General features: G+C 42.2%; 2 protein-coding genes and 1 long non-coding RNA gene across 6 annotated transcripts in view; 2 read left to right on the top strand and 1 right to left on the bottom strand.

The window, feature by feature from the left end:
• The window catches only part of opn4a (opsin 4a (melanopsin)), a 16,673-nt gene extending 6,047 nt beyond the window's left edge, over nt 1-10,626 (bottom strand). The window contains exons 1-3 of the mRNA XM_016663480.1: nt 10,453-10,626; nt 4,782-4,924; nt 1,729-1,862 (exon numbers count right to left, since the gene is read on the bottom strand). Of these exons, the coding sequence (XP_016518966.1) occupies nt 1,729-1,862; nt 4,782-4,918 (271 nt within the window). The 5' untranslated portion in view covers nt 4,919-4,924; nt 10,453-10,626. The remainder of the gene's footprint in view (nt 1-1,728; nt 1,863-4,781; nt 4,925-10,452) is intronic.
• Nucleotides 9,158-10,195, top strand: LOC107833654 (uncharacterized). Its single transcript, XR_001659422.1, has 2 exons — nt 9,158-9,403; nt 9,505-10,195. It is a non-coding gene; the product is annotated as an uncharacterized LOC107833654 (long non-coding RNA).
• Nucleotides 10,627-12,591: 1,965 nt separating the features above from the next.
• Nucleotides 12,592-16,546, top strand: part of prorsd1 (prolyl-tRNA synthetase domain containing 1) — a 9,645-nt gene continuing 5,690 nt past the window's right edge. The window contains exons 1-5 of one of the 4 annotated variants that reach the window (XM_016663483.1): nt 12,619-12,757; nt 14,206-14,331; nt 14,419-14,508; nt 14,586-14,808; nt 14,955-15,094. In XM_016663483.1, coding sequence (XP_016518969.1) covers nt 12,677-12,757; nt 14,206-14,331; nt 14,419-14,508; nt 14,586-14,798 — 510 coding nt within the window. In that variant the 5' untranslated portion in view covers nt 12,619-12,676 and the 3' untranslated portion in view covers nt 14,799-14,808; nt 14,955-15,094. Of the gene's footprint in view, nt 12,758-14,205; nt 14,332-14,418; nt 14,509-14,585; nt 15,095-16,546 lie in introns of those variants that run through there. The other 3 variants (XM_016663481.1, XM_016663482.1, XM_007577006.2) reach the window with 3 other exon arrangements.

The following is a 16,546-nucleotide window of genomic DNA, read 5'->3' as shown; positions in this document are numbered from 1 at the left end:
AGGACCTGGGATCTAAAGGAAGAGAGAGCCAAACTTTTTCTAAAGTTAACCTATTTTTAGGAATTTCTTCCTTAACACAATGAAATGCCCAGGTGATCCACAATACAGGCAGAGATTAGCGGAGATACGTCTCTGTCTCTCCTCAGGTGAGAGGCGTGTGTTGCCTATCTGCATGGGCTCTGGTTCAACAACCGATGAAGACGAACAGGTAAGAGTGTTAGTTACTCCACCTCCAACAGACGTTCTGACTAAAGGACTTCCCCTCTTTCTCTCCTTGGCTCGGACCCGGATTCTGCTACCTAGTATTAATTCGTCAAGAGATTCAGGTTCGTCCAGGGTGGCCAATTCGTCTTTAATGTTTTTGTGTAATGCGTTGAAAAAGGCACTTTTCAGAGCAGGAGGATTCCAGCCTGATGCGGCTGCCATCATACAGAAGTCTATGGCAAAGTCCGCTACAGAGCGCTGCCCTTGCCTGATGTTTAGCAGTTCTCTAGCATCAGATGTTTTGTCGGGGTCTTGATTGAAAGTTTGTTTAAATTCCTTCAAAGATTCTTCAAATGTGCAGCCGTAATCAGTGGGCGTGGGAAATCTGGCCTCAGTGTGACCAATTAACTCAAAATCAATGTGAAATTATTCTACTAGACTGGATAGGTGGGGCACACTCATTTTTATTCCATTTAGCCCTTTTTATTCCTTGTCAGTGGGTCACATGAAATTTAAGCTATTAAACACCAATCTTTTTTTTAATTTGTAAATTTAAATTACATAATAAATGGAAATAGATCTAAAATGGTAAAAATGAGGGTGCCTCATCTCTAATGATTTGTAGAACAATTTCAAAGTGATTTTGAATCAATATGACACTTGTCCTGGAAGCTATTGCAAAAACATACTAAATTTTGACGAAGAAAATTGCTAAAAAAATAAAAAAAATGTTAAAATAGAAAACAAATGATGCCTCACCTATACAGGATAGGGTCAACAGGTCACATGACCTGGAAGCTATTGAAGAAAAACATTAAATTTTGGGAAAAAGGAAAATGGCTTAAAATGGAAAACAAATGACTGTGCCTTATCTCTACTGATTTGTAGAATAATTTCAAAGTGATTCTGAGTAAATAGGTCAGATGACTTGGGATCTATTGAAGAAAGCATTATATTATTTAATATTAAAATTATTTAAAATATTGTATATGACTTTAAAATTTAATAGAGGACATTGTGTCTCATGTAAAAGCCTGAATTAGCACTGATGATTAAGTCAGTTGGTCACACTTCAAGGCATTTATTAACATTTGTTTGACAGGAATGTTTGGTTCGGTAATTTGTTGATAGTCCCTAAGTGAACCTTCGGGCGCTGCGGCCGGGAGCGGTGGAGAACCGCTGGCCGACAGTAGCGTTCATAAATCGGATCAACCTTGAGCTAAACGCCGCTTACTCCGCGGAGCTCGANGAGGAACCAGTCAGGGGAAGCGCTTCTAGTTTGTCGCCCCCTGGTGTTCTGCCTCTGTAACTGCTCTCTAACCGGCGCCATGTTCAGCTGTCAGTTCTGTAACCATGGCGACCAAATGACAAATATCTGGCAGAAAATTGAGAATCCAGAAACTGCTAAAATCTTTTGAAATTACTGAAAAAATAATCCAGAGTCATTTATGAGACATAAACTCCACCACTCTGTAGCGCCCCCTGGTGTTGGATGAAGGGCCCTCCCCTGGTTGCCATGGTTACCTTTCTCTCCAAAGATCCACCTCTTGTTCATGCTGGTGGTGAAGAAGACGGGCGACTGGGTGAGGCACATCAGCAGGTCGGTGACGGCCAGGTTGATGATGAACATGTTGGCCGGCGTGCGCAGGCTGCGGCTCCTGCAGGAAGCACAGAAATAAAGTAAATAAACAATAACATGAAAATGCAATACAAAATTAACAAAATAAATTAACCACATTTACACAAATAAAATTAATTAAAATTTTAAACAAAAAACAAAAAAAAACAAATGCATATATAAATAAAAACTAATAGAACTATAAAGAAATACATAAATAAATGAAATAAAAACTTTTCTTGCATCATATTAATGCACATTTATGCCAGCAGGGGGCGCGTCTACGCTTTAGGGAAATATTTACAGATTTAAAAGGTTTTGAAAATATTTCATGTTTCATTTGGTTTGAATAATTTGGTTTTTAACAGTTTGTTTTTAATGAACGTTCTCAGTCAATCATCTGAACTTCTTCATATTTTCAGCAGATTTTTGGCTGAATTTAAATGTTTTGACCAAATCTGGGCCAGAAATCCTGAAATATTTATCATTTCAAGAAATAGATTAAAATTTATGTTAAAACTGAATACAGAGGTTTGATGTTGAACTGAGAAAACTACAGAAATGTATTTACAACAAAAATAATGTAAACTTTACAGATTGGATAAAATAAATATACATTTTTATTTTTAAGATCAAAACTTGATATTTTTTCGTTAAGTTATTTAATCCCAGGTATGCTGTAACATTTTTGGTGTTGATTTAGCCCCGTAGTTCGAGGTTAAATTCAGGATTTCTGCCAAATCAGTTTTAAAAGTTTATCTGCAAAAATAAAATATTTCCTTGAAGATAAAAAAAAAGACACAAATCAAACCAGATCAATAACACCAGATCTGATCAATTTTTATATTTAGATACATTTATTTTAACTCTTTTCATAATTTTTTTAACTTTAAAGATGTAAATGTAACAGTATTAATGTGAATATTTCAGGTTTTCAGTTTGTTTCTGGGTTTCTATTTTAATTTCAGGATGAACTCGGTTCGTGGATCTGATGAAAGGATTCTGGATCAGAACCATCAGAATTAAATCTGCTGGTTTTCCTCTAAATAAACGTCGGATCGATGAAGCGGACGTCAGAAACCGGCCGGACTTCCAAGGAGGACGGATCGAATTCGCCGATCGAATCGCTCCTTAAAAACAAAGATGTTCGCTGAGGAGAGATGGATGGGCTGGGTCGATAAACGGAGGTGACTCTTTAACAGAACAAACACCTGTTCATCAACACACATAGGCGTAAATCCCAGGGAGGTTTGGGGGGTCCAGACCCCCAAAGTCTTGGAAAAGTCTAGAATTGTCCCCCCAAAACAAATCATTAAAGAAACGTTTGCATTTAATTAATCTCAATATGAAATGGCAAAAGAAACAAAAAACGAACTAAATCTGCCATTTATCTCAGAAAAAAATATTTTTTTTAGGTCCCCCCCACCATTATTAGAACAATGGTTCAGTCCAAAGTGTAGGAGGAGCAACAGCGCTGAATTAGAGCCACTGCAGAGAGGAGCTAGCTGTTAGCTGTTAGCTGTGGCTCCGCAGCACAAACATAAAACATTTAAAAATATAAAATATTTAAAAAACATGCAACACCTTTTACTTACTTTCTCTACTCAATAAGAATAAACACATTAACAATAAAAATCCGACTGCAGTTCGTTATTTTCTTACTTTGGCTGAATCGTGATGAGCTACCTCATTAGCTAAACTGCTACACTGCTTTCAGAAACTTAAGCTTTTTAAGTTTAAGTTAAAGGTAGCAAACATCTCATTCATATTTAACTCTTTAAGTTTTAGTTAATTACAAGAGTTTGAAACGGGAGGAAGGGGCTGAGCAGGTGGACCAGCTCAGAGTGGGAGCCGAGAACAGATAGAAAAAAAACAAAGTTATGCCTTTATTTCTCATTGTCTTCAATATAGAGCCTTTAAAACCACAAAATAAAATCTGAATATTTTTCTATATAAACTTTGGTGCTTTAAATGTTATGTTTAAGTTATGATACTTCAGATATTCATTTATATCTGCTTATTTGTTCTCAGTCATCCAGGATATGCCATAATTTAAAAAAGGCTTAAAAATAAAGCAGCTTAACAAGTTATAATTTAAATAGGCCATAACTTGTATTGGGAGCCATTTCAATAAATCAATGTTTATGGGGAACTTTAATAGTTACTCATTAAAGCGTTTTTTCTTTAGAACCTTACATTTTTGCAAAGGAGTAGCAGAGATCAGATCAGTCAGAATGAACAAAACTCGCATAGAAGCAACATTTAAATTTTAGTTTAGTTTCTCAGTAGGCTGCTTACTGAGAAAAACACGTTTGATGTGCATCACTAGCCATTTTTGGTCCTGCAGCTTGAATGTGGTTTAAAAACTCTTTAAACATTTTACGTTACATTTCACTGTAACTTTGCCGACCCCCCCTCCCAAAAATTGGTCTTAAGAAATGTTCCTGTTTATGGTTCCCCCCAGTAATGAGATGGATCTACGCCCTTGCCAACACATCTCTGATTTCCGGGCTTTTTCTTGAGGAATTTTTCTGTTGTGAGAGAAAAATTACTCCTTTTAATTTTCACAGATAAATTCCTTCAGATCTAAGCTCTTCTTTTTTTGGTGAAAAAAATTCTCCAAATTTAGTTTAAATTAAATAATTTCAAAATGAGAAACAAAAAAAGTCGCTCAGCCAATTGGATTCAGGAAGATTATTAATTTTTTTTTTCTTAATTTAATAGGTAAGTAAAAAAATAAAGTTGTGGCAAATGCTAAATTCTTTTTCTATACTACCTTTGTAGAACAAAGAAAAAACATCCAGCTTCCTGTTTTGTAATGTAATTATGAAATTATTAGTTTATTAAACCAAGCAGGTGATCACAAACGTTTAAATTAAAATGTAACAACGTTTTGACGGCCTTCATTAACCACTGGACAGATTTGGCCATATTTGGTCGCAGGAAATGTTCTCTCTACCTGCTGAAGGCGTAGATCACCAGGAAGTTCCCGACCACGCCCGTGACGCCGATGGCCAGGATGACAGAGCCGATGGTGTAGTGGGCGTGGTCAGGGACGTCCACAGTGGGGAACGGCTGGGGGGGCGGAGCCAGCATCGCCACCTGGAGGAGAAACACGGCGTTACAGCTAGCTGAGGCTACATCGCCACCTGGAGGAGAAACACGGCGTTACAGCTAGCTGAGGCTACATCGCCACCTGGAGGAGAAACACGGCGTTACAGCTAGCTGAGGCTACATCGCCACCTGGAGGAGAAACAGCATCAAAGCTAGCTTCATCTAGCTGAAACCTTCAGGCTGTCAGTCGAAGTTTAGTTTTTTTCAGTTGGTAAACTTCCTGCTGAACAGATCTGATCGTTACTCTGAGGAATCTGCTGTGAGATTAATTTTTCCTTCTGATTTGCAGATGGTTCTGATCTCCGTCTGTTTCCCTCTGATGTCTGCTGACCTCATCAGGAGCTGATTGACCTTCAGCAGTTGGAGTTAATTACTGATGGATCAGATCTGATCATCAGATTGATCAGCTCTGCACTCTGCTGCTCATGTCTGCCCCACCAGACCCGGCCTCGTTAACCAACCGCGCCATCTTTCATCAGCCGATCCGCCGGGTCAGAAGTTTACATACGTCTCTGCTCGTCAAAACAATTAAGAAAAACATTGATTAGCTGATCAACTGATGAAGATGTCCTCCTCATCCTCGGCCTCTCAGGTGCTGCAGTCGGTCCTCCAGTCAGTCAGACATCAGATTTACACGCAGGCCCTGAATGCATCGCAGTAAACGTCCAATAAATCAAGGCAGAGCCTGTAACCTTGGTATCCTAGCAACCAGTGGCGAGGCTCGACATGGCGACAGCATCGTCTTCCTCACCATAATCTTCCTCCTGTCCCGTCTCAGGACCAGCTGTCAGGTTCAGTCCATCCTTTTGACGTCACATCAGGTGAATAACTGGTTATTCTGGAATTTCAAAACTAAACTTGAACTGATCAAATAAAGTCGTCAGGTTTTCTGTGGAGGCGTGAAAACTTCTGCTGATCCAAAACTAAGAAGAGTTTTTAATGTTTGTTTTGTTTTAAATTTGGATTTAAATCTGGTCTAATCTGAGAGGTCAGATTAGGATTAGAGTCGGTTTTCATTTCAAATACTTACAGTTTTAAAGTAATAAATAATAAATGAAATTATTTTCAATAATCAGATTGTTTGGTTCTGTTTGGGTCAAACATCCCGCTCCGACCCGGTTCTGTTCTGGATGTTCCCGTCTCAGCGGGTCGGGCCCTCTCCTGTCTTTGCCCAGAGGTTTCCTAATCTGTCCTGACTGCTGGACAGAAGGTCAAAGGTTAGCGAGACGCAGAGCGACACAGCAGCCAAAATGCTAGAGAGACAGAGGAGCTCGACCAGCAGGGAGCGCAACGTTTTCCGACAGTTTCAGACGTTTTCCGATGTTTTTAAATGTTCTTAAACATTTTCCAGATGTTTTCTTCGGACTGGAGTCAGGATTGGACGAAGCGGCTGAGTGAAGCGGCCGCTCTGGAGGTGAATCATCGCTGCAGACCTTGGAGCTGAATTCCTCCCGACTCGTCTGATTGTTGCATCATTACCTCTGAGGCAGAACCCCTCTGCACCGGCTGGTTCTGGAGGTTCTGCTCACCGGAACAGCCACATGGGAAACATTTTACACATCTGAACAGGTTCTGAAATGGGCTTCATGGGCAGCTGCCCAGGGCGCTATCAGAAAGGGGCGCCAAGCACTAGAATACAACATCTGTCAGTTGAACAGGTTAGCTAGTGCTAGCACACATTAGCAGCTTCTACTTCCTCGCTGCTGAGGGAACATTTTACCTTCTGACATTTGAATCAGATCTTTGGGGAGAAAATTTGATTTAAAACGATTCCTGCTTCGATCGGTGAGCAGAGGATCCTCATGATCTACTCCGGTCTGAACAACAAACAGAAACACTAAAGTGTTTTCTCCACCATCTTTCTGCATCCTCCATTTTGTTTTCACAGAGATCGCCACCTGTCTGCAGATGATGAGTTTTCATCCATCTTTGGAGTTATTTAGGTAAGAATCATAAAAATGTTCAGAATTCCTCACCAAGTCGGACAAACGGAGATAAAACCCAGATACAGGAAGTCGACCAGTTGAAGGAAAATATCCACCTTTCTGTAAAACATGGCAACAAACTGCTGGCCAATCAGAACACACCTCTCTGTACTGGAGGAGGTTCTACAGAGTTCTGGACCCAGACTGGAAGCAGATGCACTCCACACTTTTCAGATCTGGATTGTAAAATGAAAATCAACATGTTTGCTTTAACTAGGACCTCGGCGGCTGATCAGAGGGTTCTGCAGTAAACCGTGACTAATCTTCCTGTTTCCACGGAGACCTCCCGGTCCGGTGCAGCAGCCGGGTCGGCTGCTGCACCGGCGCGTTAACCTGGGTTAACGCGCCGCTCAGGCTGCAGGAATGTGAGCGACGCGGAGGAGCTCAAACAGCTCCATAGATGGAGGACCGGCAGGTCCAACGGGTCGGAACCGCCTGCTTCTCTTCTCTGGGTCAGCAGCCACAATGGCGCCTCCTACTGGCACAACGCTGGAAGGTCAGCCTCAATCAGGCTGTTTTATTACAGATAAAGTCCAGTTCAGAACGTTTAACTGGTTCAACTGGTTTAACTGGTGAGGAATAAAAGAAAAGCCCAGACCCTTCACGCCTCACTGCTGCTCACACAGCGACCCTGAAATAAGCTGCAGCCATGAAGGAATGTGGGCAGAACCAGAACCAGAACCCGAGCACCGGATGATTAAAGCAGCTCTGATGTGAACAACTGGAGCTGCATCAAATATCAGCAAATTATTACAGGCGGCCATTTTAGAAACGATGCCTGAAGTGAAGCAGGAAGTCCAGGCTTTAAGGTCTAAATGGCCTAAACAAAACATGTTCATTACATTTAGCACAATAATTCAGAAAAAAACCGGTTTTCAAAATAAATTTACGAGGTTAGAGGAGAAGCACTTCTCTCAATATGTAAAACAATAAAAAATAATTTAAAAAAAAGTGTCGGTAATGTCCAGGTGTCCGACATGTTTTCACAAACAAACAGTTTAACTCGACAGTAGATATTTGTGAGTAACGTGACGTCAGAAATGGGACTAGCACGGGCTAGCATTCAGCGTTAGCTTATGCTAACTGACAAATAATGTTCAACAAATGAACAACAAAACCACTCAACAGACCATTATAAACTTACATCATCCGCAGATTAGCGAAGCACAGAAGCTTCAGTACCAGTATCCCGGTAAATCCTACCACGTTGATACTTTTCATCCTTCCTGAAATCAGCTGCTAAACTACAACTTTCTTTGGCAACATCGCAAAATGCAAACAAATGTCTCTGCTTGAAATGAAGCGACGCGACTCTATTCTCCGTAACTGGGAGAAAATAACTGGAATCTGCACTACAGCCGATAAAACAACATTTTCCTTCTCCGGCCGTCATTGCGACGATAGCTTAGCGTCAGGAAGGAGGTGGGCGGAGCTCCACCTGGTTGCCAGGTGAGGGGCTGGACTTGGCTCGGGGTTGCTAGGTAACAAATTGTGACTCAACAGTTTTGAGATTTTTGAAACAGGTTGTTTTCCAGATGCCAGCAGAGAATTAATTGATTCCATTTTATTTATTCAAAAACTCTACAGAGTTCTGGTCCAGATAAATTGCTCTGTTCTGCCTGAGGATTGTCAAACTAAGAACCTCTCTGAGTCAGAACCGGTTCAGTTCTGGTCATGTTGGACCGGACCACAAGCGTCTGCAGGGAGCAGGATGTTTACTGATGACTCTCATAAATATCTGCTCCAACCTGAACAATTTAATGTTCGCTAATGGTGCTAACAGTTAATTTGCTAATAGTGGAGCTAATTTTTCGCTTAGCGTTTTTATAACTTTATACACATTTAGCATACTTAGTTTCCTCTAAGTTAATTTTTCAGCATAATTTCTAAAGTGCTAATTTACTCAGTTGATTAGAAAGTTTTCAGTTGAATAAAGTCTGACATCTGTGTTTAATTACTCTTCAAGTAGTTAGAGGTTTATATTGATGCTCTTATTTTGAAATGTGTTTACGCAGCAGTTCCATTTCCTCTCTTCACGTTCTCCTTGTGACACTTGGTGGGTATCAACGTGGTTAAGTTTAGCGCATTAGCATTAACTTCCACTCCATGCCATGTTGTTGTAGCACTTTAATGCCACTGTAATGTTTGTGATTAGCGCATTAGCATTAGCACAGGTAAGGTAAGGTAATTTTATTCATATAGCACATTTTCAGCAACAAGACAATTCAAAGTGCTTTACATGAATTAAAAGGAAATACAACTTTCCTTTTAGCTTTCCACAGCTAACTTTTTAGCTAGTGGTGAGAACTAGTTACATCATTTATATGGAATATAACTAAGCAAGAAGAACCATGTTGTTCTGCAAGTCAAGGGTCACCGTGGTGACGTGTCTACAGTTAAATCTTTTCTGTCACAATCAGTGGAGGCTGCAGATATGGCGCCCCTCTTCCTGCCGCCCTGAGGCAATCACCCTAATGTCCAGGTACTCAGCAGGACCCACTCCACTGCTGCACATGTATACAAATACTAGCAAAACATTCAGAAACAACCGATATAAGATATGTTTTACTTTCTATTTCTCAGACGCCCGTGTCTAACACCACCCTGGGCAGCTGCCCATTTAGCCCTCATCAGGAAATTCAGGACCTGAATCAGCACCGATGTTCTGTTACAAGTCGTGACCTAAAGACAGGCTGAATGTTTATCCTTTTAAACAGAATTATTGATAAAGTTCACATTCAGACCTGATGGTCCAAATAATCAGAACAGAACCAGAACCAGCAGCCAGGCAGTGGAAAGTTGGCAGGAAGCTGTGGAGCAGCAATCACTGAGCTTCAGCAACGCATCGACTGATGTTCTGAGAACAAATGTCAATAAGAGAGCAGCGGTTGGAGAGGACAGCCTGAACCCGGAGTTCTGCAGGTTCTGGAGCAACAAGGTGAACCCAAACTGGACCCACTGAGCAACAAGAGGAGGAAACCCACAGAGACAGAGAACCTGAGAACCAAAAACTCTGAATATAGGTGAATCAACTCAATGAGCAGGTCCAGTTCTACTGGTCCAGTTCAGTAGATTAAAGTTCTAATCCAGGTGATTAGAAAGAAGATGTACCATTGCTAACTATGTTTTTATTCTGTTATATCTTTAGTCTCAATTTAAAACAAAAATAAACTTGAAAAAAATAAAGAAAGAAGATGAAACTAAACATCTGAACCTCCTGATCTCCTGCCTTCAATAATCATCAGGATATTAAAGGAAGATTTCCTCATTTAAATAAATTCAATCTGATCTTCAGTTCCTGATCTCTGATGTCAGAATGAATCAAATCATTTCATCTGATCAAAACCTGCAGCCTGGCATGATCTGAACCTGATCTAAACCTGATCTAAACATGATCTAAACATGATCTAAACATGATCTAAACCTGATCTAAACATGATCTAAACATGATCTAAACCTGATCTAAACCTGATATAACTCTCTTCCATCATCTCCCCTCCTCTCTCCTCTGATCCCAGTGAACTTGCTCACCGTGGGTCCGGCCACTCCGTGGAGGTGCAGATCGTGGATCCGCTGAGCCGAGCCTGGCTCGCTCCACGCGGGAACCGTGGACAGCGCCAGAGTGTCCGGAGCGCGTGGAGTCCGCAGGAGGAGCTGGATCCGCGGGAGGCCAGCAGCGGCAGCGGCGGAGGAGGAAGAGGAGGAGGAGGACTGCTATCCACTGCTCTCTCTCTCTCTCTCTCTCTCTCTCTCTCTCTTTCTGGAGCCCCGCCCCCTTTTTCCTCTGGCCCCGCCCCTCCGCGCTCTAACCTGGACAACAGGTGAGAAAGGTGAACCAATCAGACATGTGTTGCCCTTCTGGAAACATTTTCAGAAGGGCAACAGGCCGAGCCAAGATAAGTCCTCCATATCTCCAGGTCCAATCGAACACGCTCAGACAGGGGGTGAAATTACTTTTATACATCTGATCAAAAGCGGATGTGATCTGGATCCCTAAATACACAAAACGCTCTAGGAGCCACTGAAAGGGGAAGGAGAGGCAGTCTGGGGTTTTTGTTTCAAGATGCCTAAAGGCATAACCTCTGATTAGTTGAAATTGATTTTATAACCTGAAATGTCACTGAATTTCTTGGTGTCTCAATGAGGGAGGGTGTGGATGTTTCAGGCTGAGCCATTACCAGCACATCATCAGCATAAAGGTGATGTCCAAAGGTCAGGCCGCATATGCTCTCACCGCGCTGCAAGGAATCTGTTCTTAAATCTAATAGTTTTTCAATTTTTATCAGCAATTCATCGAATCATAAATTTAATCTGGAGAGAAAAACTAATGTGATAAATACAGAGGAAAAAGTGTTAAAATGTGAGAATAAAACATTCAGGAGATCAAAATGAATCTCAACATAAAGGAGGAAAAATTAATCAGAACTAAAGGAGAAAATAATTATCTATTTTTACAGTGTTGGTGGCCTTTATGTGGAAGTAGTCCGACAGCAAACAGGGTAATGACAGCGGGGGGAGACATGCGGCCAGGCCGGGAATCGAACCTGCGGCCGCCGCCTGAGCCTCCGTGTGGGTCGTGTTTCGCCCCGGCGCCGCCACAGCAAACCTAAAGATCTGGTTTTACCTGAACGCAGCAGAAAACCCTCTGGGGTTCCCCTGAAGGTTCTGGTCCGTTTCTGCAGGTTCTGGTTCTGTTTGGTGGAGCTCGAAGCTTCACTGGTCGGGCAGCCAGCTGTGTTCCCGATGTTGGATCAGAACCGATCAGAACCCCGTCCCTCCTGCTGGTGGCAGATCAGCTGTAGTTCTGTGGGTCAGGACGCCACGACGACGAACATCTGTAAAAACATCCAGAGGATCCAGATGTTCCTCCACCGAGGAACGAGTTTACTTTTCAATAAAAATGTTTGTTTTGGTTTGAAATCATAAATAAAATCTGAAAAAAATGATCTCCGAAATGATCAGTCTTAATCTAATTAATCCAATCTTATTAATGCGGCAGATTTCTAGATAAATAAACCCAGAAATCATAAAGTTGGACGTTAAATATCAAAACTTTAAATAAAATCTAAACTCTGTGGTTCCATTAATACTGGTTTTACTGGGAGAGAAGCTTGTGGAGGGACTGGGAAAATAATAATTAATAGTTTAAATGTTGATGAGAGAGCAGCTGCAGGTGGTCAGTTCAGATGCAGGTTTATTAAAAACATTTTGGATTTTTTATCATTTTTGAGAAATGTAAGAAATGTCCCCCTCATGTTTTTATTTTATTCTTTTTTACTGGTTTTATTCTCTGTTTGCTTTTTGTCTCTTTGCTGCTGTTGTGGAGAATTTTCCCCATTTTGGGACAATAAAAGATTTTTCTCGTTTCCTGGAGTCCGGACCGAGGCGCCTGCCCGTTCCTCTCTCTGCTCTGGAGGTTCTGGTTCTGGTTCCTCCTGGGTCTAGTTTGGATCTTGTCTGTTCCTTGTCCCGGTTCTGTTGGGTTTCTGGTTCTGGTCAAGGTGAGTTTGTAGAACATGACCTGAATCTCTGCAGTTTCATAATGTTCATCAGACTGATGGTTTCAGGAGCCGAACTGGGTCAGAGTTCAGGCTTAGTGGTTCCGTTTCATAACTCCAGTCAGGCGGAGGCTCCATGTGTTACCTGCAGCCGCCGGCAGGGGGCAGCGGTGCAGCATTTCAGAGCTACAGAGGAAGAAGAAGAGGCCTCTGGGTCCGATCCAGTCGGTCCTCATTGATCGGAACAAGAACTCAGAATGAGTGAAGACCTGCGGGCCGAGCTGCAGGACTTCCTGCGGAAGCTGGACATCCAGACCAGCTGCGTGGAGCATCCTCCGGTAAGAACCGGAACCGGTTCTGTTCAGGCTGTAGATGGAACCTGCAGATGGAACCTGTTGAATCCCAGTCCCGTTTCTGTCTTTTAAACTAAATCCTCCTTATTTGAACGTTTTGAACAGTTGACGGTAATAATAATTTCATATTTCGATGCCCTCTGACTCGCTCTGTAATTCGGCGCCACCTTTCAGCATCACGGACCTTCCTGTGCTTCAGTTCCAGTTCAGATGAAGTTTCTGCTTCTCCACATGAACACATACAGAGTGACCCACTGGGTTCGGTTCATCAGCCGAACCTTTCATCAGATCTGGATCACCTTCAGTCATGTGCTGGGAGGTTATTCTGGGATGCATTCTGCTGCAAAACGTCTTTAATCCAATAATCTGCAGGTTTTCGAACGGAATCATTTTTTTAATGTCAGATTTATTAACTTCATTGTGATTTCTGCTGAATCGCTGCTAAATGACCAGGTTTTATGTGCTAAATATAATAACATAAATTATTTTTCTGAACTTTTCAGAAACTTTCAGTTTTCATGACTGACTCGTTTTAGTAGCGCTGATCCATCTGGGCCAGCAGAGGGCGCCACATCATAACACACCCCATTATCCTGCTTCTTGATTTCCTAGAGTCCAACACGCAGCTGGGTCCAGCAGGTCATCCAGCGCTGCAGAGGCCCGGTACCGACCCGCATGTGTTGAAGCTGCAGGATCAGCTCTGCGAACTGGACCTGGTTCCGTTTATAACAACAGCATTAATTTGAGATATTCGGCCTCCATAGGAGGGAAAACTGGTGTTAATTTTACTATGATCTTAATTCATTCATAAATGTCACAATTTCAAGGTAAATATGTATTTAGCAAGGTAATTATTTAGTTTGATGATAACTAATATTTGGCTGAATGTTATATTATGGTATTTGCTAAATAAATGTCTTTGTAGTTTGGTATATTCAGTTTGTCAAAGCTAAGTAATATTTAGTTGAAAGCTAAACATTTAATTACCAAACTAAATATTTCATTCATTTATGCTAACTAATATTTAATTCGAAGCTAAATATTTAATTTAGCTTGTTTATTAAACATTTAGTTTGAAGCTGTGACATTTCTAAATGAATTAATGACTTGATAAAAACATGACTTTGGAAAATGAAATGAGAGAATTTAGCCGGTCTTATAAGAGGCTGAATAACTCAGATTATTGCTGATAATTTCTGAATAAGTTTATGAGCAGCAGCTCATATTCATTTTTGTTTCTGATGTAATTTTGGGGTTGATTTAATGAAGCTGGAGGTTTGATCGCCTCTAGTTCAGGTTTCCTCCCATCCTGAAAGTCGTGAAGTTGTTAAAGGGTCAGAAGGAAAACCTGGATCAGGAGTTTCACTCCAAGAACAGGTAAAGTGACTCTTCCTCCAGGTAACTCTTCGTCGTCCTCCTCTTCGTCGCTGCAGGTGTTCACCGTGGAGGAGATGATGCCTCACCTGCAGGACGTGAGCGGCGCCGTCACCAAGAACCTGTTCCTGAAGGACAAGAAGAAGAAAGGCCTGTGGCTGGTGTCGGCTCGCCACGACCGCCAGGTGAGGCTGGCTCCGCCTCCCGGCCTCTGATTGGCCCAGCCGGCCTCTGATTGGCCCAGTCTGACCTCTCTGTCTGTCCGTCTGCAGGTGAACCTGAACGATCTGGCCAAGAAGCTCGGCGTCGGCAGCGGCAACCTGCGCTTCGCCGACGAGGCCGCCATGATGGAGAAACTCAAGGTAGGTCCGGGTTCTGATGGCGGTTCTGGTGGGTCGGAGCGGACTCCATGTTGGATAACGTCTTCCTCTCCCGCCAGGTGGGTCAGGGCTGCGCCTCGGCGCTGGCGCTGCTGTTCGACTCGGACCGGAGCGTGCGGCTGGTTCTGGACCGGGACCTGCTGGACGGCGGCCATCAGCTGGTCTACTTCCACCCAATGACCAACAGCGCCACTATGGGGCTGCGGCCGCAGGACCTGCTGCGCTTCCTCAGGGAGACGGGTCACGAGCCCGTCCTGGAGAGCTTCGACTAGCAACCACCCGGTTCTGGAGTGGTCTTTCTGTCTTTCTGTCCTGAGCTTCAGGTTGGGAGTTGGAGGAAGCAGAACTTTGTAACACAACTCCTGATGGTTTTAGTTTGGTTCTAAAAACTTAAGCCTGAAGTCCAGAAACCTGACTTGGACCTCGAGGTTCTGGTTCTGGTTCTGTCTTCGGCCTCATTCTGTCTCTGGTTGTCAACAAGCTCACAGATAAACGTCCAGTTTTTATTAAAACCCCTCCACAAAGACGATCCGTCCGCAGAACCTGATTAAAACCCAAACTGAAGCAAAATGCCTGATGGAAGATTCCTCCATCGTGTCCAGAACCGAGCTGCGGGACCAGATCCCGGTCCAGGTTCTACTAGAACATCCAGAAAGATGAAAAAATGTCATAAATGTTCAGAAAGTCATCCTGTAGATCTCTGGTGGAGATAAACCCAGAGTTTCTGCTGCTGATTCAACCAGCGCCGCGAACTGCAGCTCCCCCTGCTGGTGTCAGTGAGGTACTGCAGCACGTCAGAGGAAACGGGCTGAATGCTGATCCTGTTATTAATCTGAATCTCAGTATTTCTCCAACTTTCGAGTCAAACATGTTTATAAAACAAGCAGCAATTTAATTTAATCTGATCATTAAAATCAGTTCAAACTGAACAGAAACCAGTAAAACCCCAAAGAGTGAAGAAACAAACTTATTTATCATGAAGTTCTGACAGAAACAGAAACTAATTATAGTAAATAAAGAGAAAGAGGAAAAACAAAATTAATTCAATAAAACAAACTATTTATACCAAAGGAAACTTAAATATTGCCGTTCTGCTAATCCACCTCCTTTGCTTTTGCTTCTCCTCTCTAAATCTCACTGACCGTCTGGTTAGAAGGATGTTGGAGCAGGGGATAAGATGAACTTCCTCCTCCTCTCTCTGCATCATCTCCTCTGGGGTCAAAGGTCAGCCACTATTGGGGCTTTTGAGATGCTAATCAGCAGCTCTGGGTGCTAAAAACAAAACCCCGTTGCCATGGTTATGCATCATAACAACAGTCTGAATGTAAAGAGTGAAAATCCTTCTAGCTGCTCAGCATCCAGAACCACAGAGAAGAACGGTCCAAACATGACTGAACCAGAACCAGCAGAACCATCCAACACGCCGCCACCAGGGGCGCTGTTCTGGAAAAAACCAGACGGGAAACAAAAACCTGATTTAATGAAGCTTTAGTGGACCGTAAACTGGGTTATAAGATAAGACAGAATGATGCTGCGGATTTTATTCATGCTGAATAAATCAGAACCTGGTTCTGATGAGGCCCATTTAGATTAAAGCAAAAACTTTTAACCGGTTTTAAACTCATCTATTAAAAGGTTCTGGTTTTATTAACTTGAAGCAGAAAATCAATCAAGAGAAATAAATCAATTTTTAGTCTATATCACTGACAAACTTTTCATTATTCTCATTTATCAAATGATTTACTCCAGAAAACAAACAATAATCTCTTTATTTTTCTGTTTTAGTCCAAACAGAGAAAACTCATCAAATTGTTTAGTTTTTGTTGGTTCTGATGAACCCGGTCCACAGAACCTCTAGAAACAAAAACGTTCAAAATCTGTAAAAATTACAAACATTTAATTTATATTCTAAACTTCAGGAACGTTTGGCATAAATCAGAGCAACAAGGAGCGACGAGTGTGTGTGTGTGGGTCTGTGTGTGTGTGTCTGTGTGTGTGTGTGTGTGTGTGTGTGTGTGTG

This window comes from Poecilia formosa, unplaced genomic scaffold (assembly GCF_000485575.1).
Source record: "Poecilia formosa unplaced genomic scaffold, Poecilia_formosa-5.1.2 Scaffold422, whole genome shotgun sequence".
Classification (NCBI taxonomy): Eukaryota; Metazoa; Chordata; class Actinopteri; order Cyprinodontiformes; family Poeciliidae; genus Poecilia; species Poecilia formosa.
Note: the sequence above shows the minus strand (reverse complement) of the source record. Positions and strands in the feature narration are given on the sequence as shown.